Genomic DNA, 27,491 nt, shown 5'->3' with positions numbered 1-27,491 from the left:
TTTGTTAGCTATAACAGCATTATTGAAATATAATTTACATATAAATTCTGCCTTTTATTGTATACAATTCAGTTCAATTCACAGAGTTGTGCAGACATCACCACTACATAGTCCTAAAACATTTTCATCCTCCACCTTCCCCAAAGAAACCCTATACTAGTTACTAGTCATTTCCTGTCTCTGTACTCTTCCTCCAGTCTCTGGCAGCCACTGGATTCCTTTTGGCTCTGTTAAGGAAAATTCATATGAATGGATTCTAGAATACACATGGACTTTTGTAACTGGCTTTTTTCACTTAGCATAATGTTTCAAGGTTGGTCCATGTTGTAGCATGTATCATTCATTCATTTTCATTGTCAAATAATTCCTGTTGTATGGATATATGACATTTTGTGAATCAGTTCATCTTTTGATGGACATTTAATTTATGTTCACTTTTTGACTAGTTTGAAATAGTGCTGCTATAAATATCAGTGTGTAAGTTTGCCGTGGACTCTATTTTCAGTTCATACCTAGGAATGGGATGGTTGGATCGTTGGGTAACTATTTAACATTTTGAGGAACTGCAAAACTAGTTTCCACAGCAGCTGCCCCATTTTATATTCCCACCAGCAATGTATGAGGAATGTATTCAGTTTCTCCACATCATCATCAACACTTGCTATTGTCTGTCTTTTAATTTTAGTTATTCTAGAGTGTTCATTTTTAATTTTTAAGTTTTTTCAATTTTAAGAGCTCTGAATATTCCTTTCAAAAATAACTTGTTTCGCAAATATTATTTATCTCATCCTATTAATAAACATTTTTTAAGTTTTCTTTTCAGTTTTTGTTTACTTCGGGTTGCTTTTGCTTGTTTTAGCCTCTTTCACACTGCAGGTCTGTCTCATGTTTGGAAGTCCTTGCAAAGAGCGAGTAGCGGATACACTGAGGATGTGGGGCTTCTGGACCCTGAGTGTCAAGGCAGGACAGTCTGGTTGGGCCATTTATTGATTGAAGAATGTCTAGTGTCATTACCTTTAGATGTTATCTCTAAGAAGGTATTTCCCTTCTTCTTCCTGGAAGACAGAAGGACTACACTGTTTGGAAGCCTAATGAAGAGAGACAGGCAGCCAGTCTTAGACCACTGTGCTTAGGTTTATTTAATCTTTATTTAATCTTTATGCTTTTGACATAGTACACCTGCCCCAAGGGTCCCTGGTATTACAGAGACCTTCCAAAAGCAAACCTCCTTCTGCTGGATGGGGGAGGAGTGATTTCTCTGAGGCATGGTGGATGGTTGGGGATTGGGATTAAATACTTATGAGAAAGTTTGCAACTAGTGCTTGTTTTAGTTCCATCCCCCTTCACCTTCTCAAAGGAATCCATGTTACTGATTCTCAAGCTTGTTGAAGTTTTGCAGTATAAATGGAGCTGGTTCTCACTTTTCCCCACTGCTGGCTTTCCTGGGTGCTAAATCAGTACTCTTGAGTCTGCTTTCCAGTTTCCGTTTGTCTTTTATCCTCTTGTCATCCTTGTTGGTTTTGCCTTTTGAAAAAAAAATTTTTGACTGTAGTTTTAGCTGGTTTTAGGGAGGTAAATAAAAGCAAATGCATGCATCCACCCTCTCTGCCCAGAAATCTGGATTAGGGCCCACTCTAGTCCAGTATGACCTCATCTTAACCTGATCATATCTGTAAAGACCCTATTTCTAAATGAGGTCATTCTAAAATACTGGGAGTTAGGACTTAAGCATGTCTTTTGTGGGGCAGGTCATGATTTAACGCTTAACAGATGGTGACCCAACAATTCTGTACCTAGCAAAGTGTTATTCATGCATGAGAGGTGTTCCTAGTTTACTCCCTCCTTACAGTTTTTAGCAAGGGAAAGGCATCCTAGTAATTTTCATGCAAAAATGGTATAGGCATATCACTTATGAACATAGATGAAAAAAAAAAACCTAAGTAGGATATTGGGGAATTGAATCCTCAGTGTGTTTAAATAATGTTAACATAGTATTCAATTACTTTTATCCCCAGGAATGTAAGGCTGCTTTATCACTAGAAAATCTTTTGTAGTTCACTGAAATTAATAAATAAAGGGAGAAAAATACATATTCAAACTAAATAGATACAGAAATTTATTTGATGAAGTTTGATACCTATACATGAAAATCTTTTAGCAGACTGTGTGTAGAAGTTTCATAACATGATTAAAGGATATCAACCAATAACCTGGAACAGAGCAAATTTAATTAACTAATTCCAACTTTTAAGACAAAGACACCTGTTATTACCCTTACTATTCAATATTGTGCTGAAGCCTTAGTCAGTTCAGGAAGGAGGGCAAATGAAATGTAGGCATGAGTAAAGGTAGGATAAAATTATCAGTGAATGTTACAACTATTCACATAACACACCCAAGAGAATCTGCAGATAAATTATTCACTGCTGGATTTACTTTGTATATATTTTATTTAGATCTTTTGTGTGTATGTTTATAAGTGACATTGTTGTAAAATGAGCTGGTCTTACTGTAATCAACAAACAAAAATTAGTAATATTTTTGCATACCCTTAAGAACCAATTAGGAAATGTAATATAGCAAAAACAGCAACATAAAGATAGTACTCATGCTAGTGGTAAAAACAAATTAAGCTTGGGTGTAAAAGCTAACCAGGATGTAGAAAACATCCTTCAGGAATGCGTAGAGGAAAAATAGAAAAAATTATCACTGTGTGTGTTTTGATTTCATTATATGCTGCCAAAATGCTCTTCAAATACTACCACCCATAGTATGAATTTTATTTTCCTTACATCCTTACCAATATGTTTATTTCAGTCTAGCCTAGTGGATGAAAAGTAAATTTTTGTTATTTTAGTTTTGCATTTCCTGTTATGAAAAAGGTGGAATACGTTTTTTAAAAAATGTCTATTGACTATTCCAAATTCTTAATCTGTGAATTGACAGTTTATATGCTTTACCTTTTTCAGTGTAAACCTCTGAAATGCATAAGTCTGGTCCAGCAGTACCAGTATTTGGGCTTTATTCTCAGGAAAAATAGAACTGTTTGACAAAGGAATGGGCAAGGAAATTCATGGCATGCTGTCTGTAAAGACTGGAAAAGGACCTAAACCTCCCTCAACAACAATTTGATAGATGGAGTACATCCAAAAATATATTTTATATATGTGGTGGCAGTTCTGAAAGTTGAAAGTTAAAAACACGCTGAGTGATTTTTGACAGATGGTAAGATTACAAGAGAAACTATGCATTTGACTTTATTTTAATGTGTAGATGTTTTAACAGATATGTAACATAACTGAGAAGAAAAGGCAGACATTATCATAAAGGGAAATATTACTGTAACTATCAAAATCATTTGGATTATCTGGAAAACTATTGGGATAATCAGTGAAAATTGAACATAGTTTGGATAATTTCAAATTATTACTTGGTGTAATTATTACTTGTGAAGGGCTATTGTGGTTATGTTTAAAAGTAAGTCCTTATTTCTGAAGTATTTAGTGATGGAAAAAGTAAGTCCTTATTTCTGAAGTATTTAGTGATGGAAAAAGGAGACATTAAAGGAAAGAAGTTAATGAAAAGAAAAAATTAGCTCATTTTAAAATCTTAGGAACATTTCAACAGTGTGACTAAGGATGTTTTTCCTTTTGGGTTGATAGCAGTAATTTAGAGCCAAATTTGTGGGTTTTTTTTGTTTTGTTTTGTTTTGTTTTGTTTTCGAGATGGAATCTCACTCTGTCACTGGAGTGCAGTGGCACAATCTTGGCTCACTGCAACCTCCGCCTCTCAGGTTCAAGTGATTCTCCTGCCTCAGCCTCCTGAGTAGCTAGGATTACAGGTGCCCACCAACACACCTGGCTAAATTTTGTATTTTTAGCAGAGACAGGGTTTCACTATGTTGGTCAGGCTGGTCTTGAACTCCTGACCTCAGGTAATCCGCCTCAGCCTCCCAAAGTGCTGGGATTATAGGCATGAATCACCGCACCCGGCCTAGATCCTTATATATTTTTCACTTAATCTTAGTCCATTTTAATATTTCTGTTCATCTCCCCCATGGTTTCTTTTTTGTTGTTATTTTTTATGATTTATGTGTCTTTTGGGGTAGCCTTAAATCCTCTCAGAAACAATGCAGGGTAAAGATTGATGATTAATAGCAAACTAAAGATAGTTAATATTTATTGAGCTCTGTGACTAATTGCACACAGTAAAAGCATATTTACAACTAACTACCTTGCTGTTAAAGGAGTACTATCATTCAGATAAACAGGTTTGGAGAGAGGTAGCATGGGCTCAGATTGTGCTCTACACAATATAAATAATGCATTAACATTTCTATGTTTAATTATTAAAATTCTTAGATATGATAAATAATGTTACAGACAATAATTATATTTAAAGTAATTGATAAAAAACTGACTGTGGCTTTTTTTGTTTCAGAATTTGAATGAATATGTTGAAGCATTAATTACCTTGAAACAAAAAATTATCAATACAGAGTAAGTATATTTGCATGTTGTTTGGCAGAACTTTGTAAACCTGACAAACTGGCTGAAGCAGGCGGTGCTTTTAGGCCCCCAGGGCTGGAATGAACACTAGAGTTTCTCCTTTGGAGGCCTGCATGGTACTGATTATAATTCCCCGTGAGCTTTGGGACTTCAACCTTTTGTTACAGGTTCACAGGCCTTTAAAACAAAGCTCATGGGTTAGTAGGAAGTTGTTTTTACCAAACTGGACTTCTTAAAAAATCTGTTTTCTATCTTCAAAGCCTTCTTAGCTTTACTGCTGGACCTCAAACCTCCTAACAGTATTTTATAGCCATGGTGTGAGATTTCCTATTTTTTTATTTTCAGCTTTGTAATAGTCTCATGAATGTATGAGCCAAGATACTACTCAGATCTAAAGGTTTCTAAATAAAAGGCTTATATATCAACGTGATGCTTTTGAGAAATTTAAGGTGATATAGTCATTAATTTAGCATGCATTTGTTTCAGGAAATCTAGGAAGTCTATAGGGTGCCTTGCATGGATTGAAACATAATTTTAACATAGTATATTTTCCAAATTAAAAAGTAACCTAATTTTTCTTTTCTTTTTGCAGTAATTTGTTAACAGAATATCAGAAGAAATGTGATGATATCCTTTTACTGGCTTTTTCTGTTGAGTTTTGGAACTAACTTATGTTTAATTCCTGAAAGAGATGTGAGAATTGTTCCTCATAGGCCTTCTGGAAGATAGTACTTAACAGGCTTCAGTAGGGGGCATGTCTCACAAGCACAGTAAACAGACAGTCCTTTTATTCTTAATCCATGTTTAATGATGAGTTTTAAAAATGAGATTATTTTTCTTGTTGATTGTGATTTTCTTAACGTCTCATAAGCTTTTTAGTGGGCGGGTTTCTCTTAATTTGTACTGAGGATGTGGCATGTTTTTTAGATTTACGAATAATGTGAAACTGAATGTGATAACTTGCTGAATGTTATTTTTGAATCTGCAAGAAGTACAGTATGGGAAATTCAAAATGTTGGGCAATGACTTTCATTAATTATTTTTGTGATTTACAGGGAAATGTGTGTGTATATATATATCTCCAAAATCATATAGAAATAGCGTTGCTGTATATTCACGAATGCTGTTGGGCAGTCAGAAGACAATTCTTGGCCTTACAGTCACCATTTGTTCGATAGCCATTTAATGAGCTCGGTTGTGGAGTTAGTGTCTGGTCAGCTATTTTTTTAGCAGTGGGAAAAAGATATGTGTAATTGATCCTTCCATGTCTTGCAGTGGTAATACCTTGATTTAAATCTCTCCTTTAAAAACATAAAGTTTCTCTCATAAAAGTAAACATACGTATTCCTTTAGGGAGTCCCTGAAATTTAGCTTCATGTTCGATGTCAGGACAGATTCAGCCGTTCAGCTTTGGCAATAACTTGAGGCCTGCTTCAATATTATTTGTGTCATACCTGAACTTACATGTCATCATCAGTTATTTATTTGTGTTGGTACCGTCTGTACTAGTTGATTCTCACGCTGCTATAAAGGACTACCCGAGACTGGGTAATGTATAAAGGAAAGAGGTTTAATTGACTCAGAGTTCTGCATGGCTGGGAGGCCCCAGGAAACTTATAATTATGGCAGAAGGGGAAGCAAACACATCCTTCACATGGTGGCAGGAGAGAGAAGTGCAGAGCGAAGCGGGGAAAAGCCCCTTATAAAACCATCAGATCTCGTGGGAACTCACTCATTATCAGGAGAACAGCACGGGGGGACTGCCCCCGTAATCTGATCACCTCCCACATGGTTCCACCCCAGCACCTGGGAATCACAACTTGGTTTACAATTCAAGATGAGATTTTGGGTGGGGACACAGCCAGACCATATCATCGTTTCTAATTTGTGTGAAAATCGTAAAATTAAGAGATATCCTTTAGATTTATTTTTACTATCTGAATTTTTACATTCAAAAATAAAGGTCATTGGAAATCTTCTTATGCGCCTTGTTTGTTAAAACCATCAGTCCATTTAACTATACGTGCATATTATGGCAGAAATGATATCTTCAATTCTTAGTGAAAGGTGTATGGAAACATCACAACTTTTAGAAGGCTAAATAGGGAAATAGATGGGCAGTTCCAGTATTAGGAGAGTATGTGTTCATTGTATCATTCTTGGAAAAAATATGCACACTCTTTGAGTTAACTTATACATGTAACCTAGCAGAGAAATAATTGTTTTACTTTTCTAAAGGTTGGCCAGAAAAATTTTAAAACAAAAATTATCAGAATCCTTTATTAACGGATAAAACTTTTGATCATTCCTGGATTTCAGAAGTTCATTCTGTAATATGATATTTGGCTTCATTGTCAGCTACAGATAGATACATACCTTTAAAAAAATGTTTCACATTTGCTCCAAGTATGCATTTGTTGTACCTCAAATATGCAGTTGTTTGCTCTGCAACTTGAAGTGCCGATGTCACAGATTTAACATGGCTTTTAAAAATATAATTTGATTCCTTTTGCTACTAAAGTAGCAGTGCATTTCCCCATTTTTTTCAAGATGGGAAAGTTATTTCTTCCATAACTGCACTGTGATAATTCAGTATTTCAGCTCTTTTTTGTGTAATTCTGACCACTTTATTATCACCTCTTTCTAAATGGCAAGAAATGTATTTTATTTCATCAGGTATTTTTTGAACTTTCCTATTTTGCAAAGATTACTGTAATTTAGAATGAATAAAATATAGTTCTTGTTCTTCAGAAACCTTCAGAAACTTACATTCTAATGGAGGATGCACACGTTTTTATGAACGTACATGTGCTATATTGTGATAAAAATACAGGAATTCCTAGGAGATGAAACATAAAGGAATTGTTTTTTGCTATCTTAGAATATTTTACTAGCAGTATGAGATGGTAAAATAAGGTTATCAAATTTATATAAATTGTAAAAAATGAGAGTTTTGTAGATTTTATGATCTGTTTTCTACAAAGCATGGTTATATATGGTTTTTGTAAGTACATAACTTTTGTTTGCTGGAATTATTCTCTGCACTATTTGAAAAATGAAGGACAGGTTGTTTGGGGATTCCGCTATATAGAAAAATCAAGGTATTTTGTATTAGTTGCATATTGCTTTGTCTTTCTTTTAATTCTGATCATACATTTATTCACAGAACTCTATTTAGATTTTGACTTTTGGTACGTGTTATTATGGTAAATGGAAATAACTCAGTAAAAAGACTTACCACTGTGTTTTAGATTGCATTTTGAATATAGTTTTCTAGTATTTATGATCTTGCCTGTATATATGTTGAACACAAATTATTAAAGATAATTGTAAAGTGAGTTTTATCTCCAGAGAAGTATCAGAAGATAAAATTCTCAGAGTTTTCTTTAATAAGTTTTACAGCTGCAGTTTGCAAGAAGGTGAGCCAACCTGTTTTCATAGTTTATGATACCACCTATATGAGTAGTTGATCTGAGATAGACATTTATTGGAGCAGATTTTTAAGCAGCTTTGAGCAAAATGTACATAGGATTGACTCATAGAATGCTGCTTTGATGCTCATAATAAAATAGGACTCAAGTTCTCCTACTATTAAATTTTTCAAATGAATTTGTTACTAAGGTCTTGAATTACAACTGGGTGTTTCATTTTTGAGTAACTTGTACTGACTGCATTGCCATTGAAGTGAAGCTTATTGTTGTCAAATTAACTGTTGTTTACATGGTTCACACTTTAATGTGGTGTTTTATCTTCTGTTACTTTAAACAGTTGAAAATAGGCCTACATAAAATTTTGGCAATGTTTCATTCTCTGATTGGATTCATCACCCAGAGGAAGGCGAAACGTGGTTATAAACTAAGCCATAAAATTGCCTGTCACTTAAATTGAATAAATGGGTATGAGCTCAGGACTCAAGATTGGAACAGCCCGATTCTCAGCCAGGCTGTTTGAGTGATTTTACTGTAAAGTATTCTTCAGCAAATTAAGAATCTACTTGTTTCTCACAGAGCTTTTTGGTAGACTTTTATCAGAAATAGATTACTAGGCTGGCCGCAATGGCTCATGCCCATAATCCCACCACTTTGGGAGGCCAAATTATAATAGTAATAGTACTATTTAATAGCAAATAGTACTATTTAATAGTAAAATTTTTATACTATTAAATTTTTTTTTAATTAGCCAGCTGTGGTGGCACTCAAATAGTAAATAGTACTACTTAATGGTAAAAAATTTTTTTAAATTAGCCAGGTGTGGTGGCACATACCTGTAGTCCCAGCTGCTTGAGAGGCTGAGGCAGGAAGATCACTTGAGCCTGGGAGATTGAGGCTGCAGTGAGCCGTGGTGGTGCCACTATACTCCAGCCATTATATTCCAGCCCAGGAGACAGAGTGAGACCCTGACTAACAAAAAAAAAAAAAAGAAAAAAAAAATACTATGCCTAAGAAATAAAGGCAATGTGAAGATCATGTTGGTGTAGAGAGAAGTGCATTTAAAAAGATTTTTTCATCCTTTTTTTTGTTCCAAGTTAGCAATAAAATCTGAAATTATAAGCACATATATTTAATAATTCGTCATAGATCCTTTTCTGTAATAATGTTAATTCATTGTCTTTAGAGAGAATAGTAATCTGCATCACCAAGTGGAAGAGATGCTTCAAAAAATTTCTCCTCTACAGAAATGTCAGGAAGAACTGGGATCTTTAAAAGCAGAGCTAGAAGAGAAAAAGGTATGAACAATAATTATCTGTAAAGATTTACGGTCAATAAATTAGGATCAGCTTATTCAGTATAATTGGGACGAGGGGGCTTTTGATGTGTTAAAGGAAATAAAGGCTAGTCAGGACTCTCAGTGTATTATTAGCTTTAGAGAACATTGAACTAACTGCTTAGTAGCTTAGTCTTTACAGTGATTATTAGCTCTGCAATACTGTGTCAGTTGCTTATGCTTTTTGAGAGGGTCAGCAGAAAACGCTTCTCACTATGAATTTGTGTGGTTTTATGTGTTCTGCATTAATTGATTTTTATACCTCTGTTTTTTGCTTAAATGTAAAATAACATGCAAAAATTCAAACTTTAAATGTAGAGGAATCGTTGTACGTAAGAGAGAGGGAGCAGGAGAGAATTTTATTTCTTCAGCGGCTCTGGCCTAGCTTTGGAGAGCCCAGTGGTGAATGAAGCGTGTAGGGCTTCTGCTCTGGTATGAGTTAAGATGTCCTTTAAAGAACCTACTCTCATAATTCATAAACTAGTCAATATTTTAAGCAATGTCTGTATACTTTATCTCTGTAACCCTAACCGCTTTGTTTGATCCCTTTTTAAAAAATCTCTTTTTATTTCTTTTTTTGGCAATCATGTATAGTCTCTTGTGGTTTCTCATTGTCTGTGAGAGGTAGACAAAAATGAGTCTTTCAATAATGCTTTTATAAGTAAGCGTTCAGGTAAGGGGTTATTTCTTTTAGGGCATGTTTGATCTTTTTGGGTGATACTTATTAAGCTGAGATGGAGCATTGGGAGAAGATGCCCACTTCAGATATGAAAATACATGTGTCTTTTCATGGAAGCTCTTCTTTTTTTCAAAGTCAAGTTGCAGTAAAACAGTTTGTTTAAAATGCTGTAAACTCACTTTTCTATGTGAATTGTTGTTTACTCCCTACATGAATCTTAGAATTCATAGCTTTTACAGATAAAAACATTAAAGTCCATAGATTTAAGTGGTTTGCATGAGCCAAGTAGCAGCCACCTGGAATGATCCTCCCTTCTTAACCTCTTCTCTCTAGGCGCTTCTCACGGTAGTGTTTGTGCCTCTCAGTCTTCCTCAAATTGTGCTATTTTAGTGGTGACACATAGCTGTCTGAGGTCTTATGTGCTTTAATAGTACATACTTATTTTCCTCTTTATAGAAATTCTTACTATATGTGTAACTATGCTGTCAAAGTTAAACAGAAACAATCACAGTGTTCAATATCTCTATTTGGTTATATAATCTTTTCAGCCATATTTGAGAAGAAGCATGAACATTGGAGTCAGACCTTAATGATAACCCTCATTAGTTGTTCAGTTACTGTCTTTGGAAGAGCAAGTCATCCTGTCGAACCCTGAGATTCCTCATTTGTAAAAAAGGAATAATGAAACTGTTGAGATTAAAGAACTCTCTCAGAGCTGTTGAGATTAAAGAAATGTATAGTTATCATACCCTGCTAGAACTCTCAATAACAGTGTCTTTCCCATTTTATAGTAGCTGCTAGGGTGTATATATCAGTGTTCACACATTTTCCCCAGTTATCATTAAGTATAATGATTCGTTTTAAATTTTCCCTAGCAATACCGTTAGCTCATATTTATTATGCTCTAATATTTCTTCAGGATATGTTGAATTTTAATTAGTTGAGGCAAAAATATTAGCTGTTTGATATTTAAACCAATTATGAAGGTTTAGAATTGCAATAAAATTAGTATATTGTTTTTAAGTTTTATAGTTTTTGTTTGATTATATTGTTAGTCATATTTCATCTATTAAGAATCTGGTTACCTCTATTAAAATATTCAGTGACTATTTTTTCTGCCTAATATCTGTTTATTTGGTTAATAGCTTATCAAAGTCAAAGCAAGTTATGACCAATGGTCAGTGACTTTCATTTTGACAATATCTGTTTTTTTTCTTTTTTTAAAGAGTTCTTTAAAGTTGTATCAGGATACTCATCAGGAATATGCTCGTGTAAAGGAAGAATGCTTGAAGAGTGATGCTCAGTAAGTAGTTACTAAATTACTATAGAAATACGGTTTTCAGTTTTGAAAATACGTAATTCTTAAGTCAGTAGTGTTTTTTTTTTACAGTCTTTGGATTTCTTGGCCATAATTAGCTGCATGGTCTTGAACTAGTTAGTCTCTCAAACTTGGTTTCCACATCTGTAAACTGGAAGTTATATCTACTTTGAAGGGTCATAAGGAACATTAAATAAATTGTCATATGTTAAAGGGCTGCACAAAGAACTCCATAAAGGTGTTTGTCTCTGTATGTATATGCATTATATATGCATGCACATGTGTCTGTGTGTGTCTAAAGGTGTTTGTCTATGTATATAATGCATTATGTACTCATTCACTTGTGTCTGTGTGTCAGAACATAATGACTGACCCCTTGCTTTGTGCCAGTGCCATAACCGATAGCATGTGGAATGGGTGTCTTTGTTACTATTCATAAAAAGGGCTGTTCAAAAGCATCCCCTTGATCGTTGAGGTTCATACTATAGTCATGTTATTCACAACAAATGTGAGCTATACATAAAACAGTTGAATGTAGATGTAATGAAGCAGTGACTCAGAGAGTTATCCACCTTTTCAGACTCTCAGAAATCCATCTTAAAGCAAGTGCAGCTCTTCAACCACTGCTTCCCATACGGTGGTGCTGTGACCGCTGTTAACGCTATGCATGCTCCTGAAGAGTAAACTTAACTCATTAGACTCTGGACTGACTCTTAGAGACCATCTAGAAACTTCAGCTAGTCTCATGAATGATGCCACTGCAGTTCAGGAAGGGTCCCAGATGTACTCATGGCAGAAATTTGACAGGCCCATGGCATGTGTTTCAAGTGGAAAGAACAGAATTTTTTAATCCACTATAAAGATATTTCATACTAAATAGTATATTATTCTCTCTTAGGATACTAGTTCAGACTGAACATTTGTTATACAAATATTTGTAATTTAAAAAATATGTGCCACAAATTATAAGAGCATATTTTTTCCTATTCTACTCTTTCTTGCCGTTTAACTTACACAATTTCGTTATTAGGAAGAAGAAACTAGAAGCTAAGGTGAAGAAGCTGCAAGGTAAGTGGCACTATTGTTACCTGAAGTTTTCGGTCAGTACAAAAATCATCGGTAACTGTATGAGGAGGTACTTCTTGATCAAATAGTTGAATTGTTATGGTTTTTGATGGTACATCCATGGATGACTGCATCAAGGGGTCTATTAGAAAGAAGTGTGAATACTACTCTCCTCTCAGTTACCAAATGGTAACATAGAGATGGAATGTGGCAAATCTCCGAAATGTTACTGCACTCCAAGTAATCGCAGCCCATACTTTTGCTATAAAAAGCAGTAATTAATGAAAGAATTTAATTTGGAAAGTTGAATCTCATAGGGCTTTTTCTTTTTTTCTTAATGAAATAAGTAGCTGGTGGAAAGGGTGGCTACTTTTAGTACCAAGAAACATGTATTTAGATAGTTATAACACACATACAGAGATTTCGATGAAATTTTGTACATTAGGGATTGTCCAGTTTGTACCTGATCCTCACCCATGCCCCACCCTCTTGTTAGGGGTTCTAGCCTACAGTGAGTAGGTACGAGTGCAGAGGGACCATGCGAGAATCTAAGTCCTCACATTTCAGCTAATAACCTTTCAGGAACTGGTAGGAATTGAACTCAAGATCTTTTTATTTGCTTTTTCCTCCCTTCATTGTGTGGGTGGGACACAGACCTAATACCAAGTAGAGGCAAAGGGGCTCTGCCAGATCCATCCTGCACACGATCTTCCTGTTATTCTAGCCTGGACTGCAGCGGGCATCTTACCTGCTGTGGGTTTCTGACCCATTATCTTGCTAGTGCTCTACTTCAGAGATGGTTTATGTTCATTTAGAGCATGAAATAAGAGTTTGAATTTAGTTACATCCGGGCACATAGAATAATAGTTGCGGAAAGTATTTCTAGTCACTAATTTTTCTTGATTGAACCAAATTTTTTGGACTGGAACTCTAAATATTTCGGTAACAATTTTTCCTCTGATTTGATTATTGCATGAATACTGACAATATGGCAGTAAGAATGATATTTTGTGTTCTAAGTATTGGTGTCTCTTGTAAGAATATGGAGATAAGTGTCTATTGTATTTAAACAAAATTTTTTTAATTTTTAAACTTTTTAAATTTTTTATTTATCGTATTTTATTTTTTGAGACAGGGTCTCTCTCTGTCACCCAGGCTGGACAGGTGGTGCGATCTCGGCTCACTGCAACCCCTGCCTTCTGGATTTAAGAGTTTCTCCCACCTCAGCCTCCCGAGCATCTGGGACTACAGGCACGCACCACCAAACCTAGCTAATTTTTGTATTTTTTGGTACAGATGGGCTTTCACCATGTTGGCCAGACTGGTCTCGAACTCCTGACCTCAAGTGATCTGCCCGCCTCAGCTTCCCAAAGTGCTAGGATTACAGGTGTGAGCCACTGCACCCAGCCACATTTTTTATTTAAAAAAGAATTTTTTTTTTTTTTTTTTGAGAGGAAGTCTCGCTCTGTCGCCTAGACTGGAGTGCAGTGGCGTGATCTCGGCTCTCTACAACCTCTGTCTCCCGGGTTCTGCTTCAGCCTCCTGAGTAGCTGGGCCTATGTGTCATGTGCCACCACACCTGGCTAACTTTTTTATATTTTTAGTAGAGATGGGGTTTCACCATGTTGGCCAGGCTGGTCTTGAACTCCTAACCTCAGGTGATCCGCCTGCCTGCCTGCCTTGGCCTCCCAAAGTGCTGGGATTACAGGCGTGAGTCACCGCGCCTGGCCCACTGCTTTTATTTTTTAGAGACAGGTCTCACTCTGTTGCCTAGGCTGGAGTGCAGTGGCAAAATCATAGCTCACGGTAACTCTGCCTTCAGGTGATCCTCCAGCCTCAGCCTCTAGAGTAGATGGGACTATAGGTGTGTGCTACCACACCTGCCTTTTAAATTTTTTGTAGAGATAGGGTTGCCCAGGCTGGTCTTGAACTCTTTGGCTTGAGTGATTCTCCTGCCTCAGTCTCCCAAAGTGCTGATATTACAGGTGTGAGCCACTGTGCCCAGCCAAGGAAATTATTTTTTTGAGACAGGGTCTCACTCTGTCACCTAGGCTCGAGTACAGTGGTGCAGTCATGGCTTACTGCAGCCTCAACCTCCCAGACTCAGGTGATTATTCCACCTCCTGAGTAGCTGGGGACTACAGATGTGCACCACGACACCCGACTAATTTCGACTAATTTTTTGTAGAGACAGAGTTCCACTATGTTGCCCGGGCTGGTCTTGAACTCCTGGGCTCAAGAAACCTGCTCATCCTCCCAAAGTGCTGGGATCACAGTCGTGAGCCACTGCAAGGAAACATCTTTAAAGAAATCTGAAGTGCCAGTGAGACTATATATACAGGTTTTAGAACAGACTTTCTGTGAAGCAAAATGCTGCCTTTATTTTTCGTGTATAAAAAGTATTTTTTCTAGTAAAAAAAATTTATCGGTGTGACTTAATAAAGATTACTGAGAAAAAAAATATCCAAACTTGTTAGAGGAGTCAGGAGAGGATTGTTACTGAGGTGTTTCATGGAGTTTTAGTTAGTAATTGTATATGAGCATAGTTATGTAAAGTCAACACTGGTCAGATTCTTAATAGTATGTCTGGACCATTTGAGGCTTCAGAAACAAAAATGAAAATGAAGGATTACCTAAAATAGATCTCTAATAAAGGTCCTAGGGATTATGTTTAGCTAACTTGTTGAAGAGAATTCCAGGGAAGAATAACCATATCTATAATAAGCATTGAGAAAATCGCCTCTCCCTTCCCTAATAAAGAGGCTATATTCTGAGATAAAATCACATTTCTAAAATTTCTAGGACTTTAAGGTTGCCAGTGATTGAAATGGGACGGCAACTCCCTTTTATGCCTTGAATTCTTCCTTAACTAGGGGTTGGGATTGCTGTGCCTGGTTTGGAAAGAATTCTTAAGGCCTGCGCTAGTTCTGTGGTTTAAATGACAGTTAAAGAAAAAAGTGCATTCAGCCCTGACGATAAAATATTGAAGGAGCAATGGCTTTTTACAAAATTTATTTCAAAGTTTTAAGAAATGAGAAAAACTTGTAATAGATAAGATTTTGAGTATTTGATTAACCACAGTAGTAAAGTTAGTAAATTATTTTTCTCTCCCTATTGCTTCATTGGACTTAAAGAGGCTGCTGTCAAGCAAACTCAGGACTTCAAGCAACTGAGAAATGAAAAGAAAATACTTGAAAAGGAATTTAAGAAGACACAGGTACTAGATAAAAGCAGCATACACACACCTTAAATGCGTGGCTCCAGGGTCTCTGTAGTGTCTCTGTGTTGTAACTCATGTAGGAGTCAACATGAGGCCCCCTGGCGAAAATAGTCCCAGCTGCCTGTTAAGTTGCACCTGTTTTACATTTGATCTAGAATGGCTGCACTTCTTATTCAGCATAAACACTATTAATATTTTGTTTTCACAGGAAAGGCTTGACGAATTTTCTAAACAGAAAGATGAAAAGGGTGAGTATTCAGTTAATGCTTACATAAATTTATTTTTGATATGTAGTATTTTATTAACCGTTTTTTCCCCATGCTTTTAGAGTTGAGACATATTGGAACACAAATTTCAAGTGATTCATATGGAAGCATAGATAAAAGTGAGTATATTGCAACTTTTGTTTTAATGTTGTGTATTGCTCTTAGTGGGTTGTGAGACTGTGTTTTGCTCCTACATATAATTGTGAAAGTGCCAGGGCTTAGTAGATGTTTCGTTTTAGTAGAAGTCATATATTATTGTGTCTTCATTAGATCCAAATATAATCAGCTTATTGTCTTATAAAATAATACAGTCAATAAAAGAGTCAAAAATCAATATTGTTTGGGATAGGAAAACTAGTTGGAGATATAACGTCTGCTTTTTTCAATTAATGAATACAGATTTTTTCTCTGGATTATAATTTATCAAATTAATTTATTAAATTTCCTAGGTACCAAGTATATAAGAAAATGTTAAAGTCAGGCAGGAAAACTGTAGAGTTAAAGCCTTATAGTATATTATGTAGTAAAGCCCTATATAGTATAGACAGAAAAGTTTAGGGAAGGCCCACAATTGCAAAGAAAAGTGGTGGTCACGGAACAAGGGAATGTCATACAAATGTGGACACACACTGCGTTACTGAGCGCCACGTCTCATAGGTGAGAAGCATAACTCTAGAAGGTGAGAAATGAGAATTTTCACTTTCATCCTTCCATTTGTTGTGTGACTCTGCCATTTACTTTCCTTTTTTTGTATTTTCATTTTCCTTTTAAAAATGGAAATATGAATTTGAATTTCTGCTCTATCTCACAGGTTTTTTGTGGGGATGCATTTAAAATGTTTAGTAAATAATGATATTTCATCTCACTAATGTGTTATTTTTTTCTCCAAGTGGAAATGATTAAAAACATTTAAATTGTGTGCAGGTATATGGTGTCTCTTTTAGAAGTCACCTTTACCTTTTTTTCTTTAATTTTTTTTTTAAATTCAGAGTACAAGTTCATGTTTTCCTTGGTGTAAGGCTTTAACAGTTCCCACCTTTCAGCTGCCTGGGCATTGATTGCTCACCTACCACTATCACTAGATATGATTCCATGTGCTTTTGACTAGATTCTTTGTCTCTTGTGTATGGAAAGTGAGACTTTAAGTAATAGTTATTGCTGAGAGAAATAGAAGACGTGACAACATTTGCTTTCCCATTCAGTAGTCAGCGGTTGAATGGAATTATCTTCATTTTTGGACTGACAGATTTGTTTTACAATTCAGCTATTCCCAAGCCTTACTATTCAAAGCAGAACCCTTCTGTCCTCTTTCTGTAGTTGCTCTCTATCCCTACATTCTGTTGTATTTTCTTCAAATAACTTATTACTATCTCAAGTAAAATTGTTTTATGTTTTGTTTTTATCTACCCTCTTAATCAGGGCAGGGATATGTCTATTGTATATTTTACTTTTCCCAAATACATAAAGTTTCTGGGAATCTGCTGGTTATTTAGCTGTGGACCTTGGTGGGTTTATCCTTACTTCTTAAATGTATTGTTAACACTAATACTTGACTTATGGAAAAGATTTGCAAAGTAAGCACCAGAGTATTAGGTTGACTTCACTTTACAAAAAAAGGCCATCTGAGTGCCACTTTGCCTTTCTTTTCTTTAAAATTCCAACAAAAATTTTCGACCAGAAAAAAAAAAAACAAAAACGGCAGCAACTCCTGGATAGTTACAAAGATTACCATCAGTAGAAGAAATGAGGAAGATGCACAGCAGATAGTATCAATTGGTGATGAAACCCGCAATTGCAGAGAAAATAGCAGCTCTCACAGAGTAAGTTTTCATTACAGAAGCTGCGAGTTTCCCCAAATCAGACATGGCAGGGAGTGGGAGAAGGAGCAGGACATTAGCATTTTACCAGGTAATTGATTAAAGGGTGAAAGGAATGCCAACCTTCTGGTTTCAAAAACTGTTTCTGGCCTTTGCTTGTAAACTGTGGCCCCAGTTTCATTTTCTAAAGTTTTAGCTATGACATTGGAGCTCCTCAGAGTGGGCGTGGATATCAGAAAATTGGGTAATTATGGCCACTTTAAGGGCTAGCCCCTCCTGTTCCCAGAAAACAAGATGTTTATATACTCCATGTAAACCCTCACAACTGCATCCACTTTCCATTGCTTCCCCTGCAAGGTAGGATCCCACAGATTTATGAAATGAGAATCTAATTTACTGCTAAAGGAATAGCACTAAAAATGTAGGCTGAAGAAATATACTTTGTCTACCAAAGATGTTCTGCCTAAACTCTCATCTAAAACTTAGAGAAAAAGCAGTGAGAAAAAAGAGAAAAGCAACAGAAGCAAGAAGACTGAGAGAAACAGTCTTTAATTATGAATGAGAAGGAAATGCTGAAAACTGATTGCATTTCCTTTAGAGAAAGTCTAAGAACATGTCCATAGGCTGCTGCTATGAAATTGAACCAGATGGGGATCTTGAAAATTAAAAATCCAATTGCATAAATAAAATAAACCCAGTAGAAAGGTGGAAATACTGGATGAACAAATAAAAGATCAATTAAGTTGATCCTAGAGACTGAATCCTAGGCGGTTGAGAACATCATAAAAAGGGACAAACAAATTAAAGATATTAGAGAAAATAACAAGATTTGGAGGATAGAGCCAGATGTCTCAATATGCGTCTCCTAGGACTTCTCAGAGGGGAGAACAGAAACAGAAGGAGAGAAGGTGATCAAGACATGACAGAAGGGAACTTTCCTGAGCAGAGAACACATGGAATATTCATATTCATAGGGGCCACCAAGTGTTGAGCGTGATTTTTGTGTGCAGTCTCCGTCTCTGACACCTTCGTAGGAAATATACCTAAAATCAAATGAAACAGACTGAATATTAGAGGGATGGATAAAAATATTCCAAGCAATGCTGACATTAAAGCAGTCATGTAAGGTAAAAAATAATAAAAGCTTAGAAATGAATTTACATGATTGAAATGTTGATTAAAAGTATAGTTTGCCAAGAAGATACTGCTAGTATGTACCTAAGAGTGTGAAACGATGTCAAGCAATACTCTTGGAGATCTAGGGGGACTGGCCAAATCTATTTTCGTCGTGAGAGACTTCACCATGTTTTTTAGAAAGAGAGAGCAAAAGCAGACAAGGGATGGAATTGGAATCACAGTTCCAAATGGATAATTTATATACAACTGTTTGTAAACCACACACCTGGAGTTTGTTAAAATAGTTTTCAAACGTATAAAAGTTGACTAGTAAGTGAACAATAAAAAATACCTACAATTTAATATGAGCTTTTAATAAAAATCCCCCTCCCTCTGCAAAAACAAAACCTGCAAAACTTACCTAATAACTAAACTCACATAAGACACAAAAAACCTCTCTTTGGTAACAGAGAAAATAAGAACTGAAATACTAGACTGTTTTGAAAGTAAACAGTAGGGCAATATTTATTAAAATCTTTAAGATATAGCCAATTCCTTCACTATTCAAAGGAATATGTTAAGGCCTTACGTGATACATTGTCACTTTAGAAATAAATACGGAGAATGAAGTGTTTAACTGAAAGAAAAAATTGATGAAAATGCAAACTTAATGAAATAGGAAACAAAACAATTGATTTAGGACAATTAAATCTGATAGCTGGTTCTTTGTAATGCTAGTGAAACCAGTAACTCTTTGGTAAACTTTGATTAAACAAACAAACAAAAGAAGGAAAAACAGCACCAGGATTGAGAAACAGGTAAAACTACTGTCAAGAAATTTCGTAATTCACAAGTTTATATTCAGATGTGAAAATGTAAGTAGAATGGTCCATTTTCAAGGAAAACATGCTCAAATTGACTCAGAACAATTGCTGCAAACCTGAACAAAAAATAGGAAGAAATTTTTAACAATAGTTAAAGATCTAACACCATAATAAATCCAGGTAATTTATAGGTGAGCTTTGTAAACGTTCAGTGAAAAACTAGTGTCTCTGTTATTAATTTTTTTGTTTCAGAACTTAGAAAATAAGGAATGTTTCCATTTTATTCTCTTAGGCTAGCATAATGCTGTACCAAAATCAAATAGCATGCACACATGTTCTCAAGATTCAGGACTCTTGTGTTGTTAATATAGCTGCAAAAATACAAAATAAAATTTTAAGAAATTAAATCCACAAATAATTTAGAGTACAGACAAATTATGCTTGAAGATTTATCTCAGGAATACTACAGCTGGGTCAGAGAATGTTGTGATCATCTCAATTCAGCACTTAGTCCCAATTTCAAAAAATTGATGAGGTAATAGAAAAAAAATTTTAACTTGAGAAAGGTGAAACATTCAAAGTATAGTTATTACTGTCAAAAACAAGGCAAGCATGCTTTTTGTTTGTTCCATTTTTTTTTGTTTTTGTACTGGAGGCCTGAACCAGTGCAACAGAATAAATGCAGAAGAGTAGGATCTGTGAATACTAATAAAGAAAAGTTGGAATTGTCATTATTTCAGATGATACTACTAATGTAGAGAATTTAAAAGACTCAGCTAGAGTTGGAATTAGAAGTAATAGAGCTTGGTAAAGTGCTGGCATATACAATGAACATATACATTGTACCGTTATTAACCTGTTAGAAAAGGAATGGAATAAGAACAACCCATTCTCAAGTGGCACCTGAACCAGCAGATGTCTAAGAAAAGACCTGAAAGCAGTATACAGTGTTTCTGAGGAAAACTGAAACATTCCTTAAAAGCGTTAAGGAAGACCTGAGTACATAAACATGTTCCTGGATGAGAAGATTCAAAGCATAAAGATGTAAAATTTCCCCAAATGTATTTATAAATATACAGAAATATTCAAAGTCCCATAGAGGTTTTCTATGGAAGAGGACAAGCAGATGGTTTATAGGGAAAAGTGTATGTTCAGAATAATACAGTTTTTCAACAGGAGAAAACTGAATAAGGATTACGCTCTTAACAGATATTCAGTAACCTACCCTGATTAAAGAAGTGTGGTATGGATACAGAAAATGACAAAGCAATGAAGTATAAAATAAATTTCATAAATAAATATGTAAGTCCTTAAATATTCATACATGCCTTAGAGTTTGATAAAGGAAGAATTTTAAAGGATTAGGGAAAGTTGTGCAATTCACTTGAAGGAGGTGTTGTCTTCACAACTAAGTGTGAAGTTAACGCTGAAGATGTTTTTCTGCTTTGTTGGGAATAGAGTGCTTTTATTTATTTTTTGGGTCAGATTAGCAGTAATGAATGCTCAGTTGCAAAGGCATATAGCTCTGGATGATAGCCTCCATAAGAATGGAAAAGTAACTTTTTTTCTTTTTTTTTAAGGTTCCTTGTTTGCTGCTTTGGGTATACGTAATAAGCAGGGATCCTGGTCAGGTCATTTAAGCAAAGGGGATTACAGTATTTGGAAGCAGGCTTTTGGGTAGGTTATATCACAATGTAGATAAGCTACTCAATCACAGAATTTTGGAACGGAAAAATGGATATGGCTCACACACAGTGGCAACCAGAAGGTTGTTTTGACTCAGGAGAGTTGGCAGTGTCCAGCCTTTCACACTTACCTGTGAACTGTCCTCCACAGTTGTCCTGCCCCTTTCTGTGGACTTCATTTTTTGAAGTGATGCAGTCTACCAGCTTAAGTAGAGCTAATCTCTTACAAAATCTGTGATTCCCTGAGACATTTGGGTTTTTAAAGTTTGGTCTTTTAAGCATCTCTTGAACTGGAGTAAAGATTTCACTAATATCAGTAAATGCTTAAGGTTAATTAAAAAACTTAAGTTCAAGGAAACTCTAATAAAACTTTTTAGGTGGCCTGAAAGTTGTATACATATACTTAAGCTACTTTTAGTTGAATTTTAATTCGTGTGGGTTGTCTTTTTATGCACATTTCACCACAAGCTATTCATAGTTATATTTTCATAAATACTTTTTGCTTTAGAAGGTTTTGAAATTTGTATTAATGTAGAAAAGCTTTAAAACCATCGTATAATATTCTTAATGTTACATTTATTTCATTAGGGCTGTCTTAGTTACAGCATCCCTTGGCCTTTCAATTTGAATTACTGGTTCTTAACTATTTTAGGAATTTACATCTCTTTGAAAATGTGTAAAAATTCCAAAGGTTTTACTTTCCTTATAAAAGTATGTGCTTCTCTGTCTGCTCGTGTGTGTGATGATCGGTTCCTATCCATATGTTCATACGCACACATTCCTGTACCGTCTCCCCTCAAGTCCATTGATGGATTACCTGTAATCCCTGAACTCCCCAGGTTAATTACAGCATGGTTAAGTCTAGTGACTTTTCTGATAACCTCTTATAACTTAGGGATGCTTCTCTACTCCTTGTAAAATACATAGAGCCCAGATCCCTTATCAGTTATTAAGTGTGCTTCCTTCCCCCATCTCAAAGCACTCTCTGGTGAAAGTATGTGGGCCAAAGATTCATTTGTCCCATGCATACATAAAGAGGTAATAAAAGCCTTTCACAGCAAGTACACATGGTCTTTTGAATCCCCTGCCTCTGCCACCAAATTTTTTTTTAAAAAAGCAAACAAATGGACCTTCAGCCTTCAATTTTTCGCTAAAGTATTGCAGACCTTTTTACCAGTAACTGACTGTATTGTGCACAATGGTTGAGTTTGGGGAAGATGTATATGTAATTTTCTAAGTCTCTAATAAACCCTGATTTCACAGAAGTACGTTCTGGCCTTGTGTACGGTGAGCCAAATGACATGACTTTAATGCTTTGCTCTGTTTCACAGGAAAAGTGAAACTGCTTCTGAAGGAACTCTGGCTCTGTGTAAACACAACACACAGACTACCTGGTGAAGGCAGCAGGTGTGTCCCAGGTGAGAGAGAAGCTTACAGAAACCGATTTCGTATGTGAAAGTACAGAGCTTAACCATAGGCATAGCAGCCGTTACTTTTTAATAGCTCCTGATTCTAACATTGAAAGAATGAAGTAAACTAGAATGGGTACTTTTAATTATACAAAACTCGTTTCCCTTCAGTGTGAATGTTAATCCCAGTAAATACATTTAGCTTTCATCAGAGAACCTTCAAAAAAACGAGAAGGTCAAGTAGCAGAGGCATACCTGGCAGGTGGAGAGGGGATACTTGAAGGATGCAGTTTCTTCTGAATCATTTCATGAATTTGATCAATCTGTGAGCACTTTAGCTTCGTTTATTTTTAGTGTAATTTATCAGTTCCTTTGGTTGAACATCTTGACTCTCGGAGTATCATGGGGGCATTCTAGCACATTCACTGTTATAGTCGATTTAGCTGTCCTGAGTAGAAGGGGAGAAGATAGCTGTCTTGTATAAGATTAAAGTGCTTCTTATTTAGCTTTTTGTCATTTTACTAATTTCTTATAATTAGCTGCTGTAAATTCACAGGTCATTGAGGTTCTAAATCTATGGAAACCTCCACCTTATTTTCCTCTTAGGCTTCTAAAGACAGTTGGAAAAAATGTTAAGGGACAAGTTACTGATTCTTACTTATGGTGGACTCAGAACTTGTCGAGTGTACGGAGGCATATTTGATGGGGTTTCTTTAAGTAGATGTTTCCCTCAGTTCACCTGCCAGGTACCCATTGGTATTAACCACATGGTGCCCGCAACTCTTAAATTAGTCACCTCAGTTCATAATTTATCAATTCATCTGTTTAGGCAGAAGCAACCAGGGGATGCTTTTTGGCCTTCTATATCAATCAGCATTCTATTTTAAGCATTTGATTTTATGTTGTCAAGCTGTTATTAAAAGAGCTGTTCTTCATTTCATAATCTAATGTTTGTATTTAAAAATATGCTTTTGAGGGGTAAATATATTACGTTAATTTTTCCAAAGTAGAAGGGAAAACATGGTATCTTTGGAATCTTATTATACCATAAGACATATTCTTTTGTTTTAACTTTTTATTTTCATATGAGGATGGTTACAAAAATAGTTCAGAGAATCCCCATGGATCCCTTAGCAGATTGCAGGATTTTTAACATTTTCAGTTACCAGTGATCAAAACCAGGACATTTGGTACAACCCTATTAACTAAACTGTGAATTCCACAGTTTTCCCCAGGTATCCTCCTTTCTTTCCAGGATGCAGTACAGGAACCTACATTGCCTTTAGTAGTCATCTTGCTTTCACCTCCTCCAGTCCAAAAGTTCCTGTTTTTTTTTTTTTAATCTCTCATGTCTTTTACACTTTGGGAGAATATTATTTTGTAGAATGATTTTGTAGAAAGCCCATTGTTTTGGCTTATCTGATGTTTTCTCATGTCAGATTGAGGTTGTGTATTTGTGGCAAGAACGTCACAGTGGTGATGTTTCTCTTGGCTCAGGGAGTTGTTCTAGGGATAGGTGATGTGGATATGTATTATCACTGGGCTCTAACCTTGAGCACTTGGGTAAGGTGGTATCTGCAAGTTTTTATGTTGTAAAGTTACTCTTTTTTTCCTAATGAATCAACTTGAGAAAGATTCTTTAACATTGTGCAAATATTCTGTTTCTTTCCAGTTGTCACCTGCTGATTTTAGCCTGCAGCAGTGGATCTTGCCTGCTATAATTACTGCTTTAGTGTTTGCCAGATAGTGATTTTTTATTTGTCTCATTCCATCTACATTCATTAATTGGAATTCTTATGTAAGGAAGAGCTGTTCCTTATCTACCATTTATTACTTGTTTACATCAGTATAGTCTCATAGATATTTATTTTATTCGTAAATAATAATTCATTGCTGTCGTTTTAGCTTTGGTGGGAGCTTGTTCAGATTGGCTCTGGGTCCTTCATAAATACTCCATTTTTTTTTGAGTTGTTTACTTCTGGTACCGCAAGATGTTTCCATCTCTGCTTGGATTTTCCCTTCCCAGCCCTATAATCAACCACGTATCCAAGGAGCCCTGGATCCTCTATAAAACTTATTTTTAAAGCTGGCAAATATAATAAATGGTTATGGAATCAAATGTTTTTGTTAATAATTAGTACCACTGAAGTTCACCAAAATCAAGACCAGGATTAGGTTTTTATAGGAACTTTTCTGTTGCATTATCATACTGAGTATTCATAGACCTCGTCAGATCTTTCAGTTAGAGAGCATTGTACAGATTTGGCCATGGGTAGGCTTGATATTAGTTGATTTCAAATCACTTTTTGGACAGAAAATAGTGTTCTGTATCAACCTATAGGCACAAAGTTGTTTCTCTGCCAGATTCTGCTGTTTGTATGGGAGGATTCATCCAGAGACCGAGTGAGCCAGCAAGGCCCGTTTTCATGGCTGTGGATGCCTTTCCAGCTGTGTCATCCATCCACCCACCGGTCTGTCTCACCTGTCTGTCTCACTTTTCTTACTGCAAGGCTAGCATACTTGTATGAAATGTATTGATTTTCTAGGATAATGTTTAGAAAGCGATTGGTTGCCTTTTAAAAAATGTTTCTGCTTACTTGGACTTAATATTTCAAGCATTTTGAACTGTTGTAATAAGGTTTCTTTCTTTTTTTTTTTTTTTAAGTTTTCTTGATATTGTAAATACCTGATACCTACTTTTGTTCCCCCACACAGAAAAACCTGCCAAAGCAATCACCAGCTCCAGAGTGCCTGGGGAAGATGGTACGCTACCTCCAACACAGGGCAGCCCTCTCAGGACCTCAAATGTGCAGACATGCCTCACAAAACTGTCCATGGAGATAAAGGAGGACTTTTTATGTCAAAATGTGGAAAAACAGAGCTCCAGTGGAACAAATTGTAGTTCTGACCATGTTTTTAATGAGAATGGAAATCTTGAGGTTTTAGTACAAAGTCATCATGACGGTGGTAGCACTGAATTTGTTGATCATGATCATTTTTTTGATGAAGATCTTCAAGCTGCAATTGACTTCTTCAGACTTCCCCCTCCTCTTCTGTCACCAGTGCCCTCGCCCCCTCCGATGTCATCACCTCACCCGGGTTCCTTACCTTCTTCATTTGCACCTGTGAGTTTTGCTCTCTGAATTTGAATTACCAAGTGGGTACATTGTCTATCCTAATATGTCCTTGATGCTCAAAGGATATTAGTGATATTCTTGCACAGATTATTCATTTTAGCCAATTTTGTTAGGGGGGTAACATGAGGATTTTAAAAAGCATGCCACTACCCTTTGGATCAACATATATAATATGTATTTATTCACTTTGTATTAGGGTTGCATTTTTGTTAGTCTTTATCCACAGCCAAATTACAAGTTTTCTATAGGAAGGCTGTGTCTTAATTGTTTTTATCTCTTGATATGGAATGACTGAATTAAACACATATTTGTATACATGGAGTTATATAGTGACAGGAAAATCCATGTATATAGCATCCATGCCCCTTAACCTGGTGTAGCCGAGTTCTCTACCTTTATTTGATGAATTCATCATCTTGTGTGTTTGCTGAATGGTTTACAGTAGTTTCTTAGGAAGTTAGTCTTTATGAAGCAGATGTATATATTTTTGGCTTAAGGAACAAATATATGTTTTGCTCCTGGAATCAGTTTCTTTCTTTATGAAAACACCATGTGTGCCTGTTATGTTGCAGGGACCAGGCTAGACACTGGGTGTGCAGAGGTGACGAAAGATGCCATTGCCTCTCAGTGGGCTTCATTGTGTGGAGGTGGGAGCAGTAAAGGAGCAAACAGATTCATTGCTGTGTAGAGCCCTGCAGTGGGGGAAAACACGCTGCTTGGGAGCATAAAGAAAAGCAGCTCAGTCCTGAGTGGAGGCCAGGGCAGGTTGCGGGGCAGGCAGGATTCTTCTGAAGATTCGATCCCCACACTGAGTTTTAAGGTGTGAGTGGGGTTGCTTCAGGTGGAGGAGCTGTTCTCACAAGAATGTAGAAGCAAGGGTGAGCTCTGTGTGTGGTAGATTGATGCAGGTGACACTGGGAAAGGCCATGTGCATCCTCCCAAGGAGTTCCCACTTTATCCTGAAGGGGGAAATCTTTGATGAATCCAAAGACATAGACTGAAAGATAGATTTTTATTTAAAAGTTTCATTTCAATATGAATGAGTAGGGAGTGGGGGCATAGTCAGAAAATAGACAAGACCACAGGCAGGGTAGCGGCTTAATAAGCAGCTCGCTTAAAATATTTTTTCTTTTTTTTTGAGACAGAGTCTCACTCTGTTGCCCAGACTGGAGCACAGTGGCGCAATCTCGGCTCACTGCAAGCTCCGCCTCCTGGGTTCACGCCATTCTCCTGCTTCAGCCTCCTGAGTAGCTGGGACTACAGGCACCCGCCACCATGCCCAGCTAATTTTTTTGCATTTTCAGTAGAGATGGGGTTTCACCGTGTTAGTTAGGATGGTCTCGATCTCCTGACCTCGTGATCTGCCTGCCTCGGCCTCCCAAAGTGCTAGGATTACAGGCATGAGCCACCGCGCCTGGCCACAGCTCACTTAATTTTTGATACCTGAACCTAAGTTGTGGCGTTGGTGTTAAAGAGGTGGGAACTGGTTTGAAAAATGTTATGAGGTCAAATGAGCAGCATTTGGTGACATTTTTAATGTGGCAGTTAGGGGAGATGGAGGAGTCAAAGATGTTGAAAAATAGCAAATATAAGAAGTGACCCTGTTTGGGAGAATAATGTATAGAATGTTAGGTATGAGGTATGCATGTACACAGGCGAGATACTGGAGGGAGGCTGTGGTGG

General features: G+C 36.3%; 1 protein-coding gene across 2 annotated transcripts in view; it reads left to right on the top strand.

The window, feature by feature from the left end:
* Nucleotides 1-27,491, top strand: part of ICE1 (interactor of little elongation complex ELL subunit 1) — a 67,455-nt gene that overhangs the window by 9,346 nt on the left and 30,618 nt on the right. The window contains exons 2-12 of one of the 2 annotated variants that reach the window (XM_063700851.1): nucleotides 4,441-4,499; nucleotides 5,101-5,135; nucleotides 7,909-7,927; nucleotides 9,123-9,234; nucleotides 11,178-11,254; nucleotides 12,300-12,337; nucleotides 15,469-15,551; nucleotides 15,763-15,802; nucleotides 15,883-15,939; nucleotides 22,594-22,680; nucleotides 25,387-25,796. In XM_063700851.1, the coding sequence (XP_063556921.1) occupies nucleotides 4,441-4,499; nucleotides 5,101-5,135; nucleotides 7,909-7,927; nucleotides 9,123-9,234; nucleotides 11,178-11,254; nucleotides 12,300-12,337; nucleotides 15,469-15,551; nucleotides 15,763-15,802; nucleotides 15,883-15,939; nucleotides 22,594-22,680; nucleotides 25,387-25,796 (1,017 nt within the window). Of the gene's footprint in view, nucleotides 1-4,440; nucleotides 4,500-5,100; nucleotides 7,928-9,122; nucleotides 9,235-11,177; nucleotides 11,255-12,299; nucleotides 12,338-15,468; nucleotides 15,552-15,762; nucleotides 15,803-15,882; nucleotides 15,940-22,593; nucleotides 22,681-25,386; nucleotides 25,797-27,491 lie in introns of both variants that reach the window. The other variant, XM_055367904.2, reaches the window with a different exon arrangement.

This window comes from Gorilla gorilla, chromosome 19, assembly GCF_029281585.2.
Source record: "Gorilla gorilla gorilla isolate KB3781 chromosome 19, NHGRI_mGorGor1-v2.1_pri, whole genome shotgun sequence".
Classification (NCBI taxonomy): domain Eukaryota; kingdom Metazoa; phylum Chordata; class Mammalia; order Primates; family Hominidae; genus Gorilla; species Gorilla gorilla.
This window is presented reverse-complemented; position numbering and strand designations above follow the sequence as displayed.